The sequence below is a fragment of the Corapipo altera genome, unplaced genomic scaffold (genome assembly GCF_003945725.1).
Source record: "Corapipo altera isolate COAL_440 unplaced genomic scaffold, ASM394572v1 181b, whole genome shotgun sequence".
Lineage (NCBI taxonomy): Eukaryota > Metazoa > Chordata > Aves > Passeriformes > Pipridae > Corapipo > Corapipo altera.
Window position 1 is genome coordinate 1277960 of NW_020884963.1, and position 16609 is coordinate 1294568.

A 16609-nucleotide genomic window follows, 5' to 3' on the forward strand; every position below is an offset into this window, starting at 1 on the left:
ACCCTGTGTTCCCTGGACCAGATCAGCGTGTGGAGTGTAAAGGATCCCTTCGCCCTTTCGCTGTGAGACCTACTTACTCTAGCAGACGGATCCGCGGGCGGCTCGGCCGGGCGGAGCGGGGACACCGTGGGGACACCGTGGGGACACTGCGGAGACAGTGCGGGGACAGAGCGGGACACTGCGGGGTTGGCCTGCTGGCGCTGCGAGGGCGCAGCGGGAACGTTCTGGGAACACTGTGGGGGCACGAAGGGGACGAAGCGGGGACACAAGGAGTGTCTGGGGGACACAGGGTCAGTGGGGGCACTAAGGGGACGCAGGGACTAAGTGGACACCGTGGGGACGTGGCGGGGACGTCGCGGGGTCTGAGGGAGCCGCCCCCTCACGGCGCCGCCCCCTCACGGCGGCCGCGAGCCCCTCGCGCGCACCGCCCCCTTCCCGCCCCGCGCTGTCACGTGACGGCGGCAGCGCCAATCACCGCCCGCCTCCCTCCCGCGCGGACGCGTTGCCGGGCAGCGGCCGCTGGGGGGCGCCGTCACCTCCCCTCCCCCCCCCCCTCCCCCGCCATGCTGAGGGCGAAGGTGCTGCTGGTGGGGCCGCGCGAGGTGAGCGGGACCCCCCGACAGGGGCACCCGATAGGGACATCCCGACACGGGACCCCCCGACACGGGACCCCCCGACACGGGACCCCCCGACAGGGACACCCGATAGGGACATCCCGACACAGGATCCCCCGACACAGGATCCCCCGACACAGGATCCCCCGACACAGGACCCCCCGACAGGGACCCCCCGACACGGGACCCCCCGAGCCCCGCGGGAGCTCTGCGGCAGGAGGGAGGGAGAAGGGCCCGGGGCTGAGCGGGAGGGACCGCGTTTGGGGGGGCTCGGGTGGGCACCGCCGCTGTGGCTGTGGCGCGTTCAATTCCCTCTGGGTGTCTTTCGGCCAGTCTGGGAAGTCGGTGCTGGCGAACTTCGTGTCGGAGAGCACGGAAGGGATCGGCAGCTACAGCCCGACGCAAGGGGTGAGGTGAGCGAGACCCCCGAGCTCTGTGTGCCGACCCCCGAGCTCTGCTGTGCTGCTGCACAGGAGCGTGTTTCACCGTGTATCCATCATTTCCCGCAGGATCCTGGAGTATGAGAAGCCAAACCTGAACGGGAACAGCAAGGGAGCTGGGTGTCGATTCGAGCTGTGGGATTGCAGTGGTGACCAAAAGTAAGCCACGTCCTTGGTACTTAACCCCTGATATTTCTGTTTACACAGGTTATTCAGACTTCAGGCCTAAAACCAATGATCTGTTTGAGATGAGGAATATTCCTGACTCTTTACCCCAATATATCCTTCTATAGCTTCTGCTGTAAAGCATCTGACACTAGGTACCCTCTGCCATGATCACAGCTGAACTTTGTTTTGCATAATATATGCAAAATATTTACTGAATATACCAGTAAAGTCCACAGCTCCTGGAATGGAATTACAGGTAGGAGAGACAGAGGCCCACTTTGTAATTGCCTTTATCTCCTTGAAGCTGTTATGTGAGTGAACTTCAAACAATGCAGGTATATGATTGAGCCCTAAATTTCCACAAGATACAACTGAGAAAGGGACAGATCCACTTTTAGGGAAAAAGGTGAAATAAGCACTTGACCTAATAGCAAATTGTCAGCAAACCATGGGACCAAGTAGCATAGTAGGTAAGACAAAGTAGTTGGAATATATAGATCGCTGGCAAGATTACTGATCTTATAATTAAAAAAAAGGCACTTAAATGTCTTTTTGAAGAGAGAAGAAGAAAACTTGAGGAAGTTTGGGTGAGTGTTTCTGTTGTCCAGCTGTCGATCGTGCCATTTGCTGTTTTTTCCAAGGTTTGAAACGTGCTGGCCAGCTCTGATGAAGGACTCTCATGGGGTAATAATAATCTTCAACCCTGAGCTGCCCAGTCACCTGAAAGAAATTGAGATGTGGTACTCCTGCTTCGTGCAGCAGCAGCCACTGCTCGACAGTCAGTGTCTCCTGGTGGCACATCACAAACCAGGCAGTGCAGAGGACACAGAAAACCTGTCCCTGGGTAAGGAGATGGAAAACTCCACCTCTAACTCTGAGCTTTTCACTGATCTCTCTGTCTTTATAATTGTTCATAACTTATGGCTTACATTTCTCATTTGAATCTGCCAATTAAAGAACACTCTGCAACAGCGGAAATAATTGATCTCAAGGATATTCCTGTTTCACAAAAGGGAAAGTAAAGGCAAGCAAAGCTTTGAGTGGCTTCTCTAAGGTCACACAGTAACCGTGCAGCTGAGCCAGGAATTAGAACTCCTGCCATATTTCCTCATCAGTAGTAGTTTGGTTCTTCCATTGGATGGTTTTTTGTTAACTTTTGAGGCCATTTAAGTCTGCATTCTATCAACCAAAAGAACAGGAGCCCTTTGAAATAAGAGGCTAATGATCTCCCTTTTAAAATCAGTGCCTTAGATACTGCACAATTATTTGTGGCTGTTTATATCAGTGAAAACACACGCTCTGGGCAACCTGTTCCAGTGTTCAAACAACTACATATTTGTTATAAGTATTAATATATTAATACATATTTAATATAACAGTAAGATTCCATAACTTTGAAGTAATCAAAAAATGTCATATCACTTCAGCAGTAAAATTGTAGTTTGGTGCTGAATTGTTTGATTCTGTCTAACTGAATATGACTCCAAAACCAGACTTTAAGCTTTAATAATACTGTTTGAAGACTTTAATTTGGCAATAAGCTGGATTTGTTTGTAAAGCTGACAAGCTCTGCTGCTTTTCTTCTTCACGTTTTATTTGGGGTATCAAACATTGGGTACTACTGAATTCCAGCTGACTCCAACATGACTTCATGAATATTTCTTTTTTAAAAGGAATATACCTAATTGTTTTTTATTTGCTTTCAAAGCTTACCCACTGAACAAACTAAAACTAATACATTCCAACTTGGAGGAGGATCCTGAAGATGTTCGGATGGAATTCATGAAATACTTCAGAAGCATTGTCACCATAATGAATGAGAGCAGAGAGAGGGAAGAAATGTCAATTATCTCATAGCATTAAAAAAAAGTACTGAACAGGGAAGAAAAAATTATAGTTTTGCCCTTGTAAGCCTGTGAATGGGTCCTCACAAGGAGAATTTGCCAGCCCATAAACACTTCAGCCTGCAAAGAAGTGCTGACATCAGGTGAGCTGTGGTGCCAAGGAGAGGGCTGCACAACCAGGAATTTGGGTAACTTTACAGCTGCACTTTGGCATCAGAAGTACAGGAAGGTATTTTTTAATATGTTAGTGTGGAGCAAAAGAGAAAGGTTTGGGTCATCCCTCACAGAAGCCCTTTGTGCAGAGGTGCTCAGAGAATGAGGCCTGAGAGAACAGAAGATTTGTGGAGTTGTGCTGAAGCATCTGAGTAAAGGGCTCATGTTAGCTGGGTTCCTGGGCAAGTTATGCCCTTGGCAGTCAGTACCCACTGACTGGAATAGAGATCTGAGAGTGGTCGTGGTGTGGAATCCACATTTTAATGTTCTTCCTGCACAGCCCTTGCCTTGGTCTGACAGAGCTGGTTGCAGTCCTTCTTAGGACGAGGCTTTTCTTCTATTCCAACAAAATACACATGTTGTGAGGACAATGTTTAGGTCCCTCTGGGAGGAAAAGAATTGAAATCTCACTGTAGTGCAATATTTTGACCTATGTCAGGAGCTCCAACAGAGAAAAAAATAGTTCTGCTTTCTCAAAGGAGGAAAAGCTGTTTCGAAACTTTTATTGCTGTTCCCTGTTGCATTAAAATAAGTGGTTTCATAGATAATTTACTTTGACTTGTTTGGTTTGCACTCATCCCTGTTATTAGTGTGTTTTGCTGTGGAAGACATTTTTTGTAACACTCATTACTAAGGCAATAAAAACATTTTTAAAATGTTCTGTTCGCAAAGAGAAAGTTAATTATGGTTTTGTGAAACTCTTAACAACCTGCTTAATTTTTAGTAAGGAAAACAAGAGATAAACATTTCACCCTACTTAGGTCTAACAAGAGACATTTACAAAAACTTGTCACCAACCCAAACAGCCAAAGAATTGACACCAACACTGAGTAAACAGCCTTTACACGAAGTATGTTATAAACCAGGAAGTACCAGATGTATTTTAGTTCCAGACAACAGGATTGAGAGCTTCTTGGGTTTTCTTCCACGTTAATTAATCTGTTTTTATTATTTTCATAGCTCTTCTCTGAGTGATGAGTGGCCTGTCCTTATACAATGGCACGGGAGGTGAAAAATTAAAAGATCTTAGAACAGCTCCAGCTCATCAAACTCATGGCTACAAATAACACTCTGAACCATACTGAGCTAGGCTCGAGTTTAGAACTTCCCTAAACTGCTCCACTGGTTTGCTCAGGTGGGCACTGGGTGTGTGAAATGTGTGCACACACAAATAACCTGCACTCTTCTGCTTTTTGGGGGCTCGATGTGCTCACCAAATCTGCCCCAGCTCCCCTCCGCTGCCTGCTGGCTCCTGCTCTGCCATTAGAGCTGAAACCTCCACTTGGTTCTGGGAGGCGAAGGGGGAAGGTGGTACTGATGGAAAACATCAGTGAGAGGAAGGACACCAGGAAAGAAAAAAAGCAAAATAAGCAGTGAAGAGATGAAAAGGTTGGAGGCGAATAGTGGGAGGTTGGCATTTCAACATCCACGTTTTATTTATATGACTTTGGAACCATCAGGCTTTATGTGCTTGCAATCAGTGTCATAGGGTGGTCTGTTGGAGGCAGTTATTGGAAAATTCACAATCTAACTAAAGAACAGTTTTTTACATGCTGCCTTAGATTACTTTTTCCTTGTTGCCAGCTGTGTGGTGCTGGAGCCAATTTTTAAAATATATTGCCTTAATAAATTCAGTTTTTCCCAACAGCAACATTGTGATATGCACTGGTAAAAGACTGGTGTGAAACCCAGCAGATATTTTATTTGGAATGTAAAACAGTGTTTGGGTGATTCCAGGGTTGAAAAGTCAATGAACTCTCCTGTTCACCACCTTGCTTCATATAATATGTTAATCATGAGCTTACTTTAATCTCAAATAAAGGATGTAAATTACAGGTGTCTATACTGCAACAAACTGTTCATTAGAGAAGAAAAATAAGAAAGACAGATCCCTAGACTTGACTTTGTATCATCCAAAAAGGTCATAACATGCAATAAATGTGGAACATCATTCATAAAATCTGACCAAGAGAGTAATTTCTGTCACTGCTGAAGAACAGAGTAAACACACAGACTCATGCAAAATTAATCCTTAGTACTGGAGAAGAGAAAGTATTTATTCAGAAGTATCTTTCAATAATGATTTATGAAACAGGCCATCAGAAGCACCTACTCAGAAGGGAGGTATGAGAGTGCCAGCTGAGCAGAGTTAGGTCTCTGTCTGCCCTTCCCAACCTGCCCTTTTGTGCTGTCAGAGATGCCCCATCCCAGTGCTACTCCTTGGGCTGTGCAGGTCTGTTTGTGTGCCTGAAGCCATGTGGTTGGGAAGGGACTGTCCTGTGCTCTGTCCATACTTTTTGAGAGGCCAAAGAACTGCTCAGAGAAGTGTAAAGGAAAGTGGGAGCATGTGGAAATCAGCCCCAAGTTCCACGGCAGTCAGCTGGCAAGGCAGGGGTTTAACCACGAGTAGGAACAATTCAGGAGCAGAAGGGGACAGCAAGTTTGCAGCAAAAGCACTCTGCTTTACTCTTCCACACTCAGGACCTGCCCACCATGCTGGGAAATTTGGAAAGGCTTTTTTGGATGGACTTTCCAAGAAGTGGAAGGGAAGGCTTCTAGGCAAGCCTGCCAACTCCTCCAGACACATGTGGCCTCCTCTAGGTGTCCTCAGGCTCTCAGTGTCCCCCTCGTGTCCCCTTCTCATCCTGGCAGCAGCCACAGGCCCCAAAAACCTGCTTTGGATCAACTATGCACAAACTGGGAGTCTCCAAGTTCCCTGTCCTTTCTGTGGATCCTTGACCACACTGGAATTCAGTAGCTATTTGTTCCAGTGGCTCTTCTGTGATCACCTGCACTGTCATGTTTTGGGGAACTGAGGCTGGAATGAGGGGCATAGAACATTTTAAATATTAATTAATTAATTCAAACACATTCAGCCTCCACAGTGCAGAATCCAAAGACTCCAGGATATGCCAACTGTGCAGTGAGAAAACAAGCCATTATTTCAACAGGAATTATTGAGGAGCAACATTATTTTGTCACTTGGCATTAAATATTGATAATCCTGACATCTTACATCCCTTTATTTAGGATGTACTGAAATTATTTTCAAAGTTTTATTGCTGTATAGCTTCAAAAAACTTTACAGCTATTGGTGAGCTCTACTCAAGTTCACATTTGTCTCCCATGAAAGCACTTGGTCCATCATTCCTTTGGACAGTTGACCTGTCTGGACATGGAGTCAGCATGGAAATCTGATAGGGAGCAGTCTGAATGAGAACTCTGCAGGGCTAGAAATGCAGAATTTTAAGACTTCAGGTTTACATCTATAAAGTTAAAGACCATGGCTACCCTGCAGGCTGGTGATTCAAGACATTTAAGCTCTTCAGTTAAGAGTTTGCTCTTACCAGCTCTTTTCTGCACACACAGAACATCATGGAGCCAAAAACTGCTTGGGATGACGAAAACAGTTACAGGCAGCACAGCCCAGATGTGTGACTTTTTTACAACTCAGCTCTGGGAGTAGCAGCAAAGCTGAATGAAACACATTTGGACCTTACAAAAAAAAAAAAAATGCAGCTTTCTTTTCAAGTCATACATTTTGAAGGCCAGGCCTTTGGTCCCAGTTGCTCTCAGCAGTATTGTTCCAATGGACACAACAGACACAAGAAATCCCACGTTCCCATTTCCATTATTGCGCTGCCAAGTGACTCGAGGGAGTCACAGAGGCCACCACCCTGCAGAGTGTCCATCCATGCTGGGGGTTTGCACCCTCAGTTTAAAATCTGCAGGGTGCTGACATGGAGATACTTTAGGAAGCAACTTCCAGGTGTGGATTTTCGCACTGATCCATCTTATGTTATTCACTCAGGACAAGATTCCCCCCTGAGTGACTGAGGTTTGCGTAACCAAACACCTCAGAAAGGCACCTGCTTGGAATTTGCTGTGAGTTCATCCTCTGAAAATCATTTCTTCACAACCAGGAGTATCTGAAACCTCTCACCCCGTGCTGTAATCACCAGGATGATGGAACTGGCTTGTGCAACCCATGCTCACAAAGCTACACTAAACCAGGAAAAGGCCACTCAATGAGACAAGAAGAAAGAAACAATTGTATTGTTTTTTCACTCTTGTGGCAAACAGACTCTCTCAGTGTCCTCGACAGCCCCACAGGAATGAGGGTTCGGACACCTCGACGTTAGGTGCAAAATGGAACAATTTATTAACGTGGCTCCTGCTTTTATGGGGCAGGAGCAGAACTTGCTGGAACAAGGGGAGCAACTGGAGAGGAGCAAGGGTGGAGTATGTAAACTGGGACCATACAGGGAGAACAAGGGGAGGAGTATATCCATGCTCCAATGGCAAAGGCATAAAATAGGGGTACAGGGAAAGAGAATAAACACATTTTCTCAAAAACTGGATCCCAATACACTCTAGTAACACAGGGAGAGAGGGCATTTCTTGATTTCTGCAAATATAACCCAAAGAAAGAAAATTAACTGTATTTACTTGGACATAAGATAACAGGAGCAGGGATGCTGTTGCTGGATCATTCTAAGGTACACAAACCTAAATATAAAGCACTCTTGTCATCTTTGTCATCTGCTCCTTTTGCTTGTTCTCCCCCCACCCTTGAATTGTGTGAGGAAATAACTGGACCTTGAACACAAGGTGACCTTGTATTTAAGCTCTTCTTTTTCTTTTCCCCTGAAAGAGACAAAAAGCAGAGGAAACCTAATACTCACATTCTGTTTGTGTATAATGTAAACTAAAAGACAGCTTTGGCACAGTAATATATGCGAACAAACCAGCCACTAATAACTCTCGTCTGGAAATTGAAGAAGGTTTCTAACAGAGTGGGAAAAACCTGGTTTCAGAACAGTGCTTAATTAACAGTTTGTGATAGATTTTCGCTGAACTTGATCCTTCTGGTCCCTCTTATGAAAACAAGAGGCTTATTTCTCATTATTCATGCAGGTATTTTTCTACAGAGGTGACAGTGAACCAGAACATCAGCTCTAAATTTCCTTGAACTTTGAGAAGTTTGGATTCTGACTCATACCAGCTGGAGAACAGTTGAAGACATAGTTTGTATTTACACATATGCAGAGGAAATAAAGCAATTTTGAAGGCTTTAAGAAGAAAAGTAGCACAAGTTCCCTCACGTGAGTCTCACTTGGGAGAGTGCTGTCTGAGGATGGGCACTGGGTTTTGCTTGCATAACTCTCAGACAGAAACAAAACTTGCCACATGTTTTGCTGAGTTCTATTGTCTCTTCCTCCCTTTATAAGAAAATTAAAGCCCGTTTCTCTCCTAGTTCCATGAAATCTATCTGAATCCTGGTAACATGTCTCTGAGAATTTGCTCAGAGGGAATAACAGACAAGGGTACACCCTCCATTGCTATGTTACTGCTCCATGAGTTCCAGACAAAAGCATTTCTTGTGGTTTGGCAGCAGCCATCTATGCCTAAAACCCTGGGATTGCATTGTTCTTTACATGTCAAAAGTTGATTTAGTACCTACAGGCACAGAATGCAGGGTTTATCTTTTTAGGAAGGATCTTCAGGCTTTCTAGACTGCTGGGGTCACCTCTCACAGCCAGCAACACCATTTGGGGGGAGTCACACCAAGGTGGACTGTGAAGAACAGGCCCTCAAAGATGCAAAAGGTCTGCCCTGCAATGAATATTCCCAGATTTTTATCCTGACCTAGGTTAAATGGTAATACTCCAGAAACCGAGCAACTGACTGCCAGGCCCATCATAATAACTCTGAATCATTAAATAAAGATACATCTTCAGGAAAAAATATTGGTAAGGCTCCAAAATAGTTCTGCTGTGTTTGGAATTTTAATAATGGTCGGAAAGCTTAACTGGAAGTTCCAATGATTCAAAGGTCTTGCAATCTTGCTTATCTGTAGCTCAGATAATGAGCCTGGGACTTAAACACAGCTATTAGGAGGCCCTTCTTCTGCTTGGAATGGTGTATCTTTACTTTTAAAGCAGATCATTAAAAGTAATGTCTAATGAAAACTCCATCTGTTTCCCATTGAGCAGACACTTGGCTTTTTTATTTTTTATTTCTTATTTCTAAGGTTGGGTGAAGGTTTGCAGCACACAGGGCTGACACTGTCACACTGTAACAGGACAAGCCAGCCCTTGAAGGAGTTCCTTTGTCCAGGGAGGTTAAATATTGGGTATATCTGGATCTATTAACACCAAGCTAACCTTTTAGACCTTTAATTTCTTTCCTCTCCAGGAACTGGAGAGAGATGCACAAATATGAAGTGCAGTGTAATAAATCCTAAGTCACACAGACCTGCACATGACTGAATCTACAGACCATAAAGGTTATTCCACAAAGCATTGGCAATAAAAGCAGAGACTTGCCACTCTGTTCTCCTCTACTCAGATAAATGGGAATTTCTGAGGCCTGTGAAGACACAGGGTCTATGACACAAAGTTGGGTAGTTGTGATCTCTACAACACTCCTACAGTTTTCTATAACATGAACCCACAGAAGCCAAGCAGATGCATGTGCAGTTTCCATCACTAAATAATTCATTTTCCAGTCCCAGAAAAACCTGGGAGTATTAGACACACAAACATTTTATGCTAAGTGCTGTTGAAGACTCGTTTCCAACAGATTTGTGTCTTAAGGATTTACCCAAGTGTAGATTTTCTGTCCTCTTGGAAGGGTCTTCTTTCCTTATTCCCTATACAGACATGGCTACCTACAGGAATGAACTTTTTTAGGAAAGAAGAACAAAAACATAGAACAACACAGAACAAGAGCAAACATGCAAAAACTGATTATGGAAATTAAAAGGTTTCTTCCTATCAAAGAAAGAAAATTCTGGGGCAAACACCCAAATAAAGTGGGAAACTGGGAGGATAGGAGGGATGACAAAGAGAAAGGAGCATATTTTTGAATAGCACAACCTGTTTTATGAAAAAGACTGGGAACTTGGCTCTCTGCAGAAGCAAAAGACCGGACTCAGCAACACAAAAGATCATTTTCAATTCTAGGTTTCCTTTCTCCCTTTCCAAACCAGAACTATGAGAATTCTAAAGGAAAAATAATGTTCTTTCTCTGCACTTGCCTGTGCAAACATGTAAGTTAAAATCCATGTCACCTCTTTCCCCTGCTCCAGCAAGGACAATAAAATGCAATGTCATCTCTTGTGTGGCCCATAATAAGTATAAATTAATGATGTTTTAATATGTATTCAATGTGGCAAACAAGTCTCATATTTCACACAGCTTTATAAATAAAGCATATCTTATATGATTGATCATTAATAAAGCAATAGAATCAAGTAGGTAAAATAGAGGGACAAAGTAATAAAAGATTGCTTCTTACCTGTTAGTTTTGTAAAGCAAATGAGACTCATGTTTATGTTTGTTTATATGAGTTGGCTCCAAATAACTCTGGAACTGGTTCATAATTCCCACTCAAATTTTTAATACTTGTGATATTTAATTCCTGCAAGTTTCATGAAAGTAGGCAGCCAAGTCAAGACAGATTGCTCATCTCTCATTGAAGAAACAGGCTAAAATGAACTCAACCCCCATTAAACATCAGAGAATTTATGCAGAAACACAATCCAAGATATAAATCCATAGGAAAAAAATATTTCACTGTTTGCAGAACTACTTGTATTGAATGAGATCACAGAGATATAACATCAGTATGACAGAATCTAATCACCACTCAACAAACATTTTGGAAACAAGTCAGCAACCACATCTGCTTCACCAGAACAAGAGCCTCATGTGACAGGAAGCTTATTAGAGACCCTGTCTCTCATTATTTTGGTTTTCCTTATAACTTCCCAGCATGAATATTCAATATTGCAAAATAAAGCAGCTTCCTTCACAGGCTGTCCAGAATGGAGACAGAAATTGTGTCAGACATTCCAGATCCTGAAGAAATGGGTGCCTGTGGAGCTATGGATTTCTACCAGCAAAACATCTGGCACAAAACAACATTAAAACATGAATAACTTGCTTCTCTTTCGTCTCAACATTGGTGTGAGGCAAGAACAACTCCTCTGAAGTTTGGTTGATGTATCAAGCCTGAAAACAAGGCAAAAAGAGAAGAAAATCAGCCCTTTAAACACAGCAAGACATCTTAAAGGAATATAACTCAAAATATTTTATTTTCTCAATAGCATAAAATGTTACACTGTGAGACATTTTTCTTGGTTACTACTCAGGAAGGAGTTGCTTCAGAATATTCTGAATGCAATTTAGGAATTCGCATTTGGTGTTCTTTCATGGCTTTGGTCATAGTTCTGGGAGTCAGAGCCTCTGAGCAGGGGAATTTGGTAAAATTTGGAGGTAAAAACACCACTCACGTGAGCAGGTAAAAACACCACTCATGCAAATCTATCCAAGAGTGGAGCCAAATATCCAAAGGGTATTTGGGAGCTCTGTGTACTCAGCTGAAACACTTCCTAAAGTGCAAGGAGTTCATCTCGAACACTTCTAAATTAGGTGTCCACGTGCCTCAGCACCTGATTCGCCTCTGCAGTCACAGTTCTTGATGTGAAAACCACGTGAGCCTGCCCTTCCTCTCTGTTGCCAGCAGTGGGATGTGTTTGGGAAGGCTGGGGCTGTGGAATGTGTTGTAGGACTGAAGGATGGGCACCTCCATCTGCTGTGTGGTGTCGGTCACACGACACCCCAACGGCTCCCGTCTTCCTTCCTCGCTCTTCAAATCTGCAGGAGTTTTTCTTGCCCACAAAGCAGGACTGGCAGAGGGATCTGGCAGTGCTGAGCAGTGGGATAGCAATAATTTCCCCTGGCAGGGAGGTCTTGCATGCCCACACCAGGGCCCTGTGGTGGGCAGGCATGTTTTATACACACTCTGCAGGCACATCAGGCAATATCTTCCCAAAGTCTCTGGATAATCACTCTTTCTTCTTTCTCCCTCACCTTGAGGACAGATAAAAAGCCTTTCAGGGAGATCTTAAGTCAGCGTTGCCATTTCAACCCCACAGATGTCAAAGTGATTTTTATACTCTTTCTGCTCAACTAATTGCCAAGCCCCAACAAAGGGACTTTAATGGGTTGCACCAGGCAATAAACCATCATCTATTGGCTCTGGGAACAAGGAAGGAAGAGGGGGAATGTAAAGCTGGAACAAAGCACAGATCAGGTCCAAACTGATTTATCCCAAGATTTGATACCAGATGTTCTATTCAGACACCTTTAACAGAGCTCCACAGAACACTAAATGCTTCTCATGTTTTCAGTATTCAACCCACTCCATCTGGGCACTTCTGCCACAGGGCACTAACAAAACACTGCTCAATATTAATCAAAGAAGTGAGTTTTGCTCTGCAAGTTAAATATAAAAAGAGTAAGAGCAAACACATGTGAAGCTGAACACAACAGAGGAGTTGTCTTGGATTACAGCATTTCTATACTATGCCCAAAGTCTGATTTTAGGGAGAACATGTTAGTGACAAGTTACCACAAATATTGTGCTAAACTGCAGCACTCTGTATCTCTGATTAATAAATACTCAGTTCATAATATGCCAAACTCCTGTTTCCTTGTTTACACAGTTTCCATACACTGTTGCACAGCCACCAGTCCATGGAAAAGCTGCATGCTTTTTCTTGGACATCTTTTTGGGTATCACTTCTTTACAGATAACATTCATTTCTGCCTGTGCCCACTTTTAGCCCCAAGGACTCCTTGTTCTGCAATTAGTTCCTTCTCTCTAGCCCACCAACAGCCTGTAGCCATATGTAGTAAGAATTATTGTTACTTATGGCCCACATGTGTGCAAAATCTTTTTCCAAATAATTTTTATTCTCGAAATCCAGGACTATTCACATTTGACAAGCCATACAAGGCTGTTGGGACTGGGCAGTGGCAGCTGAGGTCACTTCTCCCTTATTTTTGCAGCTGCCAGCACACCTTCCTAGCCTCTCTTTGCTGATTCAATTCTGCAAAGAGGAAGGATTGCAGGATCTGGCCCGATTTTCTCTCTCTGCAGCAGCTCCTTTCCATCATGGATTTAATTACCTACTTTTCTTAACCAGCTCCATCTATTGCCACCTCTTCTTCCTCCTCCCTTGCATCTTTTGCTCCCTAAATCATCAGTAACTCAACTCAGACTACAGCTCTAGCTTAAAAGATGGGATCTTCCAGGTTGTCTCCTGTCCTCCTGAAAGGCTGACCGCTTTGCCAGACTTCCTTTCCAAGTTCCTTCTGTAAGAATCTGTATTTTATTAAATCCTCGTGCACTCCACCACGCGTAGCCGGACTGTGGGATGTGCAGAGCTGCCTTTGTCCCAGCGCCATCGAGTTCCTGTGTGTTTACTCCGCTCAGGCACTGGATGGTGCTCTTGGCACTTCCATGCCGGAAAAGCGCTTTCCAAGCAATCCCTCTTCTCCTGAGAACTGTAAAAATTCCCCCGGGTCAGATAGTGTTGCACGTCTAAGCCTCTAAATCCCGTGGGAAGGGCATGTTTTGACTACACAGTGTAGCTGGAATTGCAGTGGAAGAAGCTCAGCCAGGTAAGGACAAATGCCAAATGAAATGTCACTGCCTGTGACACACAAATCCACGGAGCAGTGGCTTTCAAATCCGTCCCCAAATATTTTATTTGCTAATTGGTTCCTTATCAATGTTCCCCATGGCAACGAGAGAGATTTAAGTGGCATAAAGTGGGCTGAGTGACATTATGTCTGCATGTAAATGTGACTGGGATTGTGCACGGAGGAGATGATCCGAGGGAGGTTAACAACGTAATGTGAAACCTCCTGTGGTCTCAGAGGGGAAAGGAGCTTCTTGATGCTGCCTGAGTGGTGCAAGAGCCAGGCAGGGAAGCTGTCTCAGCAGCAAACATTTTTGAGAGAATCAAACTGAGATTCTATAGAAAACGAGTTTGTTTGATCTTTTCACCTGCTCAGAAATATTCATTTTACAACAGATGTTTGTCTTCAGCTATTTTTCATAGAAGGTCAGAAGTATTTTTGGTATTTTTTAAAGGTGGGATGAATAAGGAAAGGAAATGCACTTCATGACAAAAAAAAGCTATAGGGAGGTAGAAGATACATGTTCAGGTTTTTTCCTTCCTGTTGCTGATTTTTGTGTATCCCCAGGAAAATCAGGCTGTGTCTTTGGGTCTGCTCAGCCTGTAAATCCAAGATAATTCCTTCTCTTCTGGCTCTACTAAAAAGCTCTTTCTCCCGTGGAAGGTGCCATAGAAATACAAAATATTTTGTGTGTCTGCATCTAAGGGACATAGGTCTGGAAAAGGCACTCTAGTGAAATAAAGAGACAAATAGAGAGACCACTGTAACACTTAGGAGAAATCAGGGAAAATAGGGAATAAAAGGATTCATAAGGATGGGATGGCATCGATGGGAAACAGCTGGACCATATGGGGGTACCCACTGACTTAAAATGTGGGATTTTAACTTGTACTGACAAGTATTTGGTTGGACCATCTCTGGATATACAGGAATTGGCAGAGCCCCAGAAAAGGCTCAGGAATCACTGTGGAGTCCCACCTGGAGGAAGGCCTTGAGCTACACTTTTGGAGCTTCCAGTAATCCCACCTGGATTAACTGTTCAGAAGGTGGGCTTGTTCAGCTGAAGGACTTGCAAAGATGTGGTGATCCTCTGAAATCCTGTGGCGTCTCTTCAGCTGCCTGGTCCGCCCTTTACACAAAGATTTCTTGGGTACTGTTCTTCTAAATGTCTCCAAAGGCAGTTCTGAGAGGGACAAACTGAGGGTTAACAGTGGTTGGATGAATAAAACACTCCAAAATGAGCACTGCTGCTGAAGCCTTAACAGGGAAATCTTTTGGCTACACCATTTAATACGACACACATGGGACAACGAATTTTATGGTACTTGCAACACTCCCTCCTTCTCTTGGCAAGTGGGCATTGCAAACCATTAGAATTTATGGGATATCTGATCTGCTTGTGCCTCAGAGGAAGAAAATGAGATAAATGGCCCAGTCTTGCAGATCTGACATGACTCATCTCGTTGATGTTAACGAACTGGTCGACTCAAGATCAGGAAGTTGAATGCACGGGATGCTACTGTTGACATGGTCTGTTGGTTGGAGAAACACTACTGCATGTAACACTTCTATGCAAAACAGCCTCAAGAAGCAGAACCTCCTGCTGCTATTTTAGGTTTTTTTAAAGAAAAGTATAATCTCATGAACAGAGTGAAAAACAAGAGAGGTCTCTCTCAGGTCCCAGTGCTGGCCCACCCTGGGCTTTGCTGGGTGAGGTGTGATAAATGTGTGGTGACTGACTCTGTGCCTGCTCTCCTCTACTGTAAATTCCTGCTGCAATAGCAGAGCTGGCAGGAGGGAGCCTTTGTCCAAATCTGCCTTCAGCAGTGACTTAAGTAGAGGTGCTGGACTTGGTACTGCAGCAGTTGAAGTGTGTGCAGATAATTTTGTTAATACAGGTATAGTGAGTCTGAATGGGTCATGGCTTATTTTTATACCTTCCAATGAAGGAGTGTGTAAGTGCAAGGCAGAGTTGTGTCTCCCTGCAGTGGCAATTCTAATGTATTGCTGAGCAAGGTTACCCAAAAGACTGTGCTCTCAATGTGCCCTTTTGTTACTCACACAGAATGAGTTTCTGACTCCTTGGTTATTTTGAGGTAAGAAATAAGAAAAACTGTTTAGTTTCACGGTACATCACAATATTCAATGAGCCTGTCCCTTGGGAACACAGAGAGCTCTCAGATCTTAATATAGACATCTTTCAAATGAGATCATTAATGTGCATATATCTGGATTTAGGGCCAATGCAAGCACTTTGATTTTTGCCTGCCAAATTTTCATTTTTGGCTTCATTTTCTTCCCACATATTCAAAGAACTGTACCACATGGAATCCTTTAAACAATAGATGGGATAACATAATTTTTCAATTGCTCTTGAAAAGGTTTTTAACCACATAAACTATTCCAGGGTTCGCTAAGAAGTTACCATTGCAAATAATGTAATTGTTCCAGACTGAATTCCTTGCATTCCAGAATAACTTTTGAAGCAAAGAGCATGACTGGTTTGAGATTTTTAACCAACCTCTTTATGGTAATACTTAGATGAATGTAAATTTTCTCCAAAAGCTTTGCATTAAAGAGAAAGGACCAAAGCCTACAAACACTCATAGCTGCAGAACTTATACTGAATGCTAATGACCCATCAATCTCACCAGAAGGAAAATAAACATTTAAAAATTAGGAAACTCTGAACACTTTATTTTAAACAAATAAAAAAAGTGAGAAAAACAGTAGAAAAACTCTGGCAAATGTAGAAATAAAATAAGATAAAGTGCAAGCAGTAAATTCTGGCTCTCCTCTTCCCTTTTGCTTAGAAGGACAAGGCTGTTACTTGC

The 16609-nt window shown here is 43.5% G+C and overlaps 1 protein-coding gene and 2 long non-coding RNA genes across 4 annotated transcripts; 2 read left to right on the plus strand and 1 right to left on the minus strand.

The window, feature by feature from the left end:
- Window positions 1-478: 478 nt before the first annotated feature.
- IFT22 (intraflagellar transport 22) lies at window positions 479-5112 on the plus strand. Of its 2 annotated transcripts, XM_027664499.1 has the most exons (5): window positions 479-602; window positions 948-1027; window positions 1124-1213; window positions 1864-2066; window positions 2931-5112. In XM_027664499.1, the coding sequence occupies exons 1-5, from the start codon at window positions 564-566 to the stop codon at window positions 3077-3079; spliced, it is 561 nt and encodes a 186-aa protein (XP_027520300.1). In that variant the 5' UTR covers window positions 479-563; the 3' UTR covers window positions 3080-5112. The 2 variants fall into 2 exon arrangements, with proteins under 2 accessions (XP_027520300.1, XP_027520302.1); XM_027664501.1 differs by lacking the exons at window positions 948-1027; window positions 1124-1213 and adding an exon at window positions 1262-1478 and having other exon boundaries at window positions 585-602.
- A 2487-nt stretch (window positions 5113-7599) lies between these two features.
- Window positions 7600-14955, minus strand: LOC113957237. The gene is made up of 3 exons (XR_003531100.1): window positions 14802-14955; window positions 7789-11297; window positions 7600-7687 (listed from the first exon to the last, which is right to left on the minus strand). It is a non-coding gene; the product is annotated as an uncharacterized LOC113957237 (long non-coding RNA).
- LOC113957238 lies at window positions 7677-8883 on the plus strand. Its single transcript, XR_003531101.1, has 3 exons — window positions 7677-7778; window positions 8197-8384; window positions 8774-8883. It is a non-coding gene; the product is annotated as an uncharacterized LOC113957238 (long non-coding RNA).
- Window positions 14956-16609: the final 1654 nt, after the last annotated feature.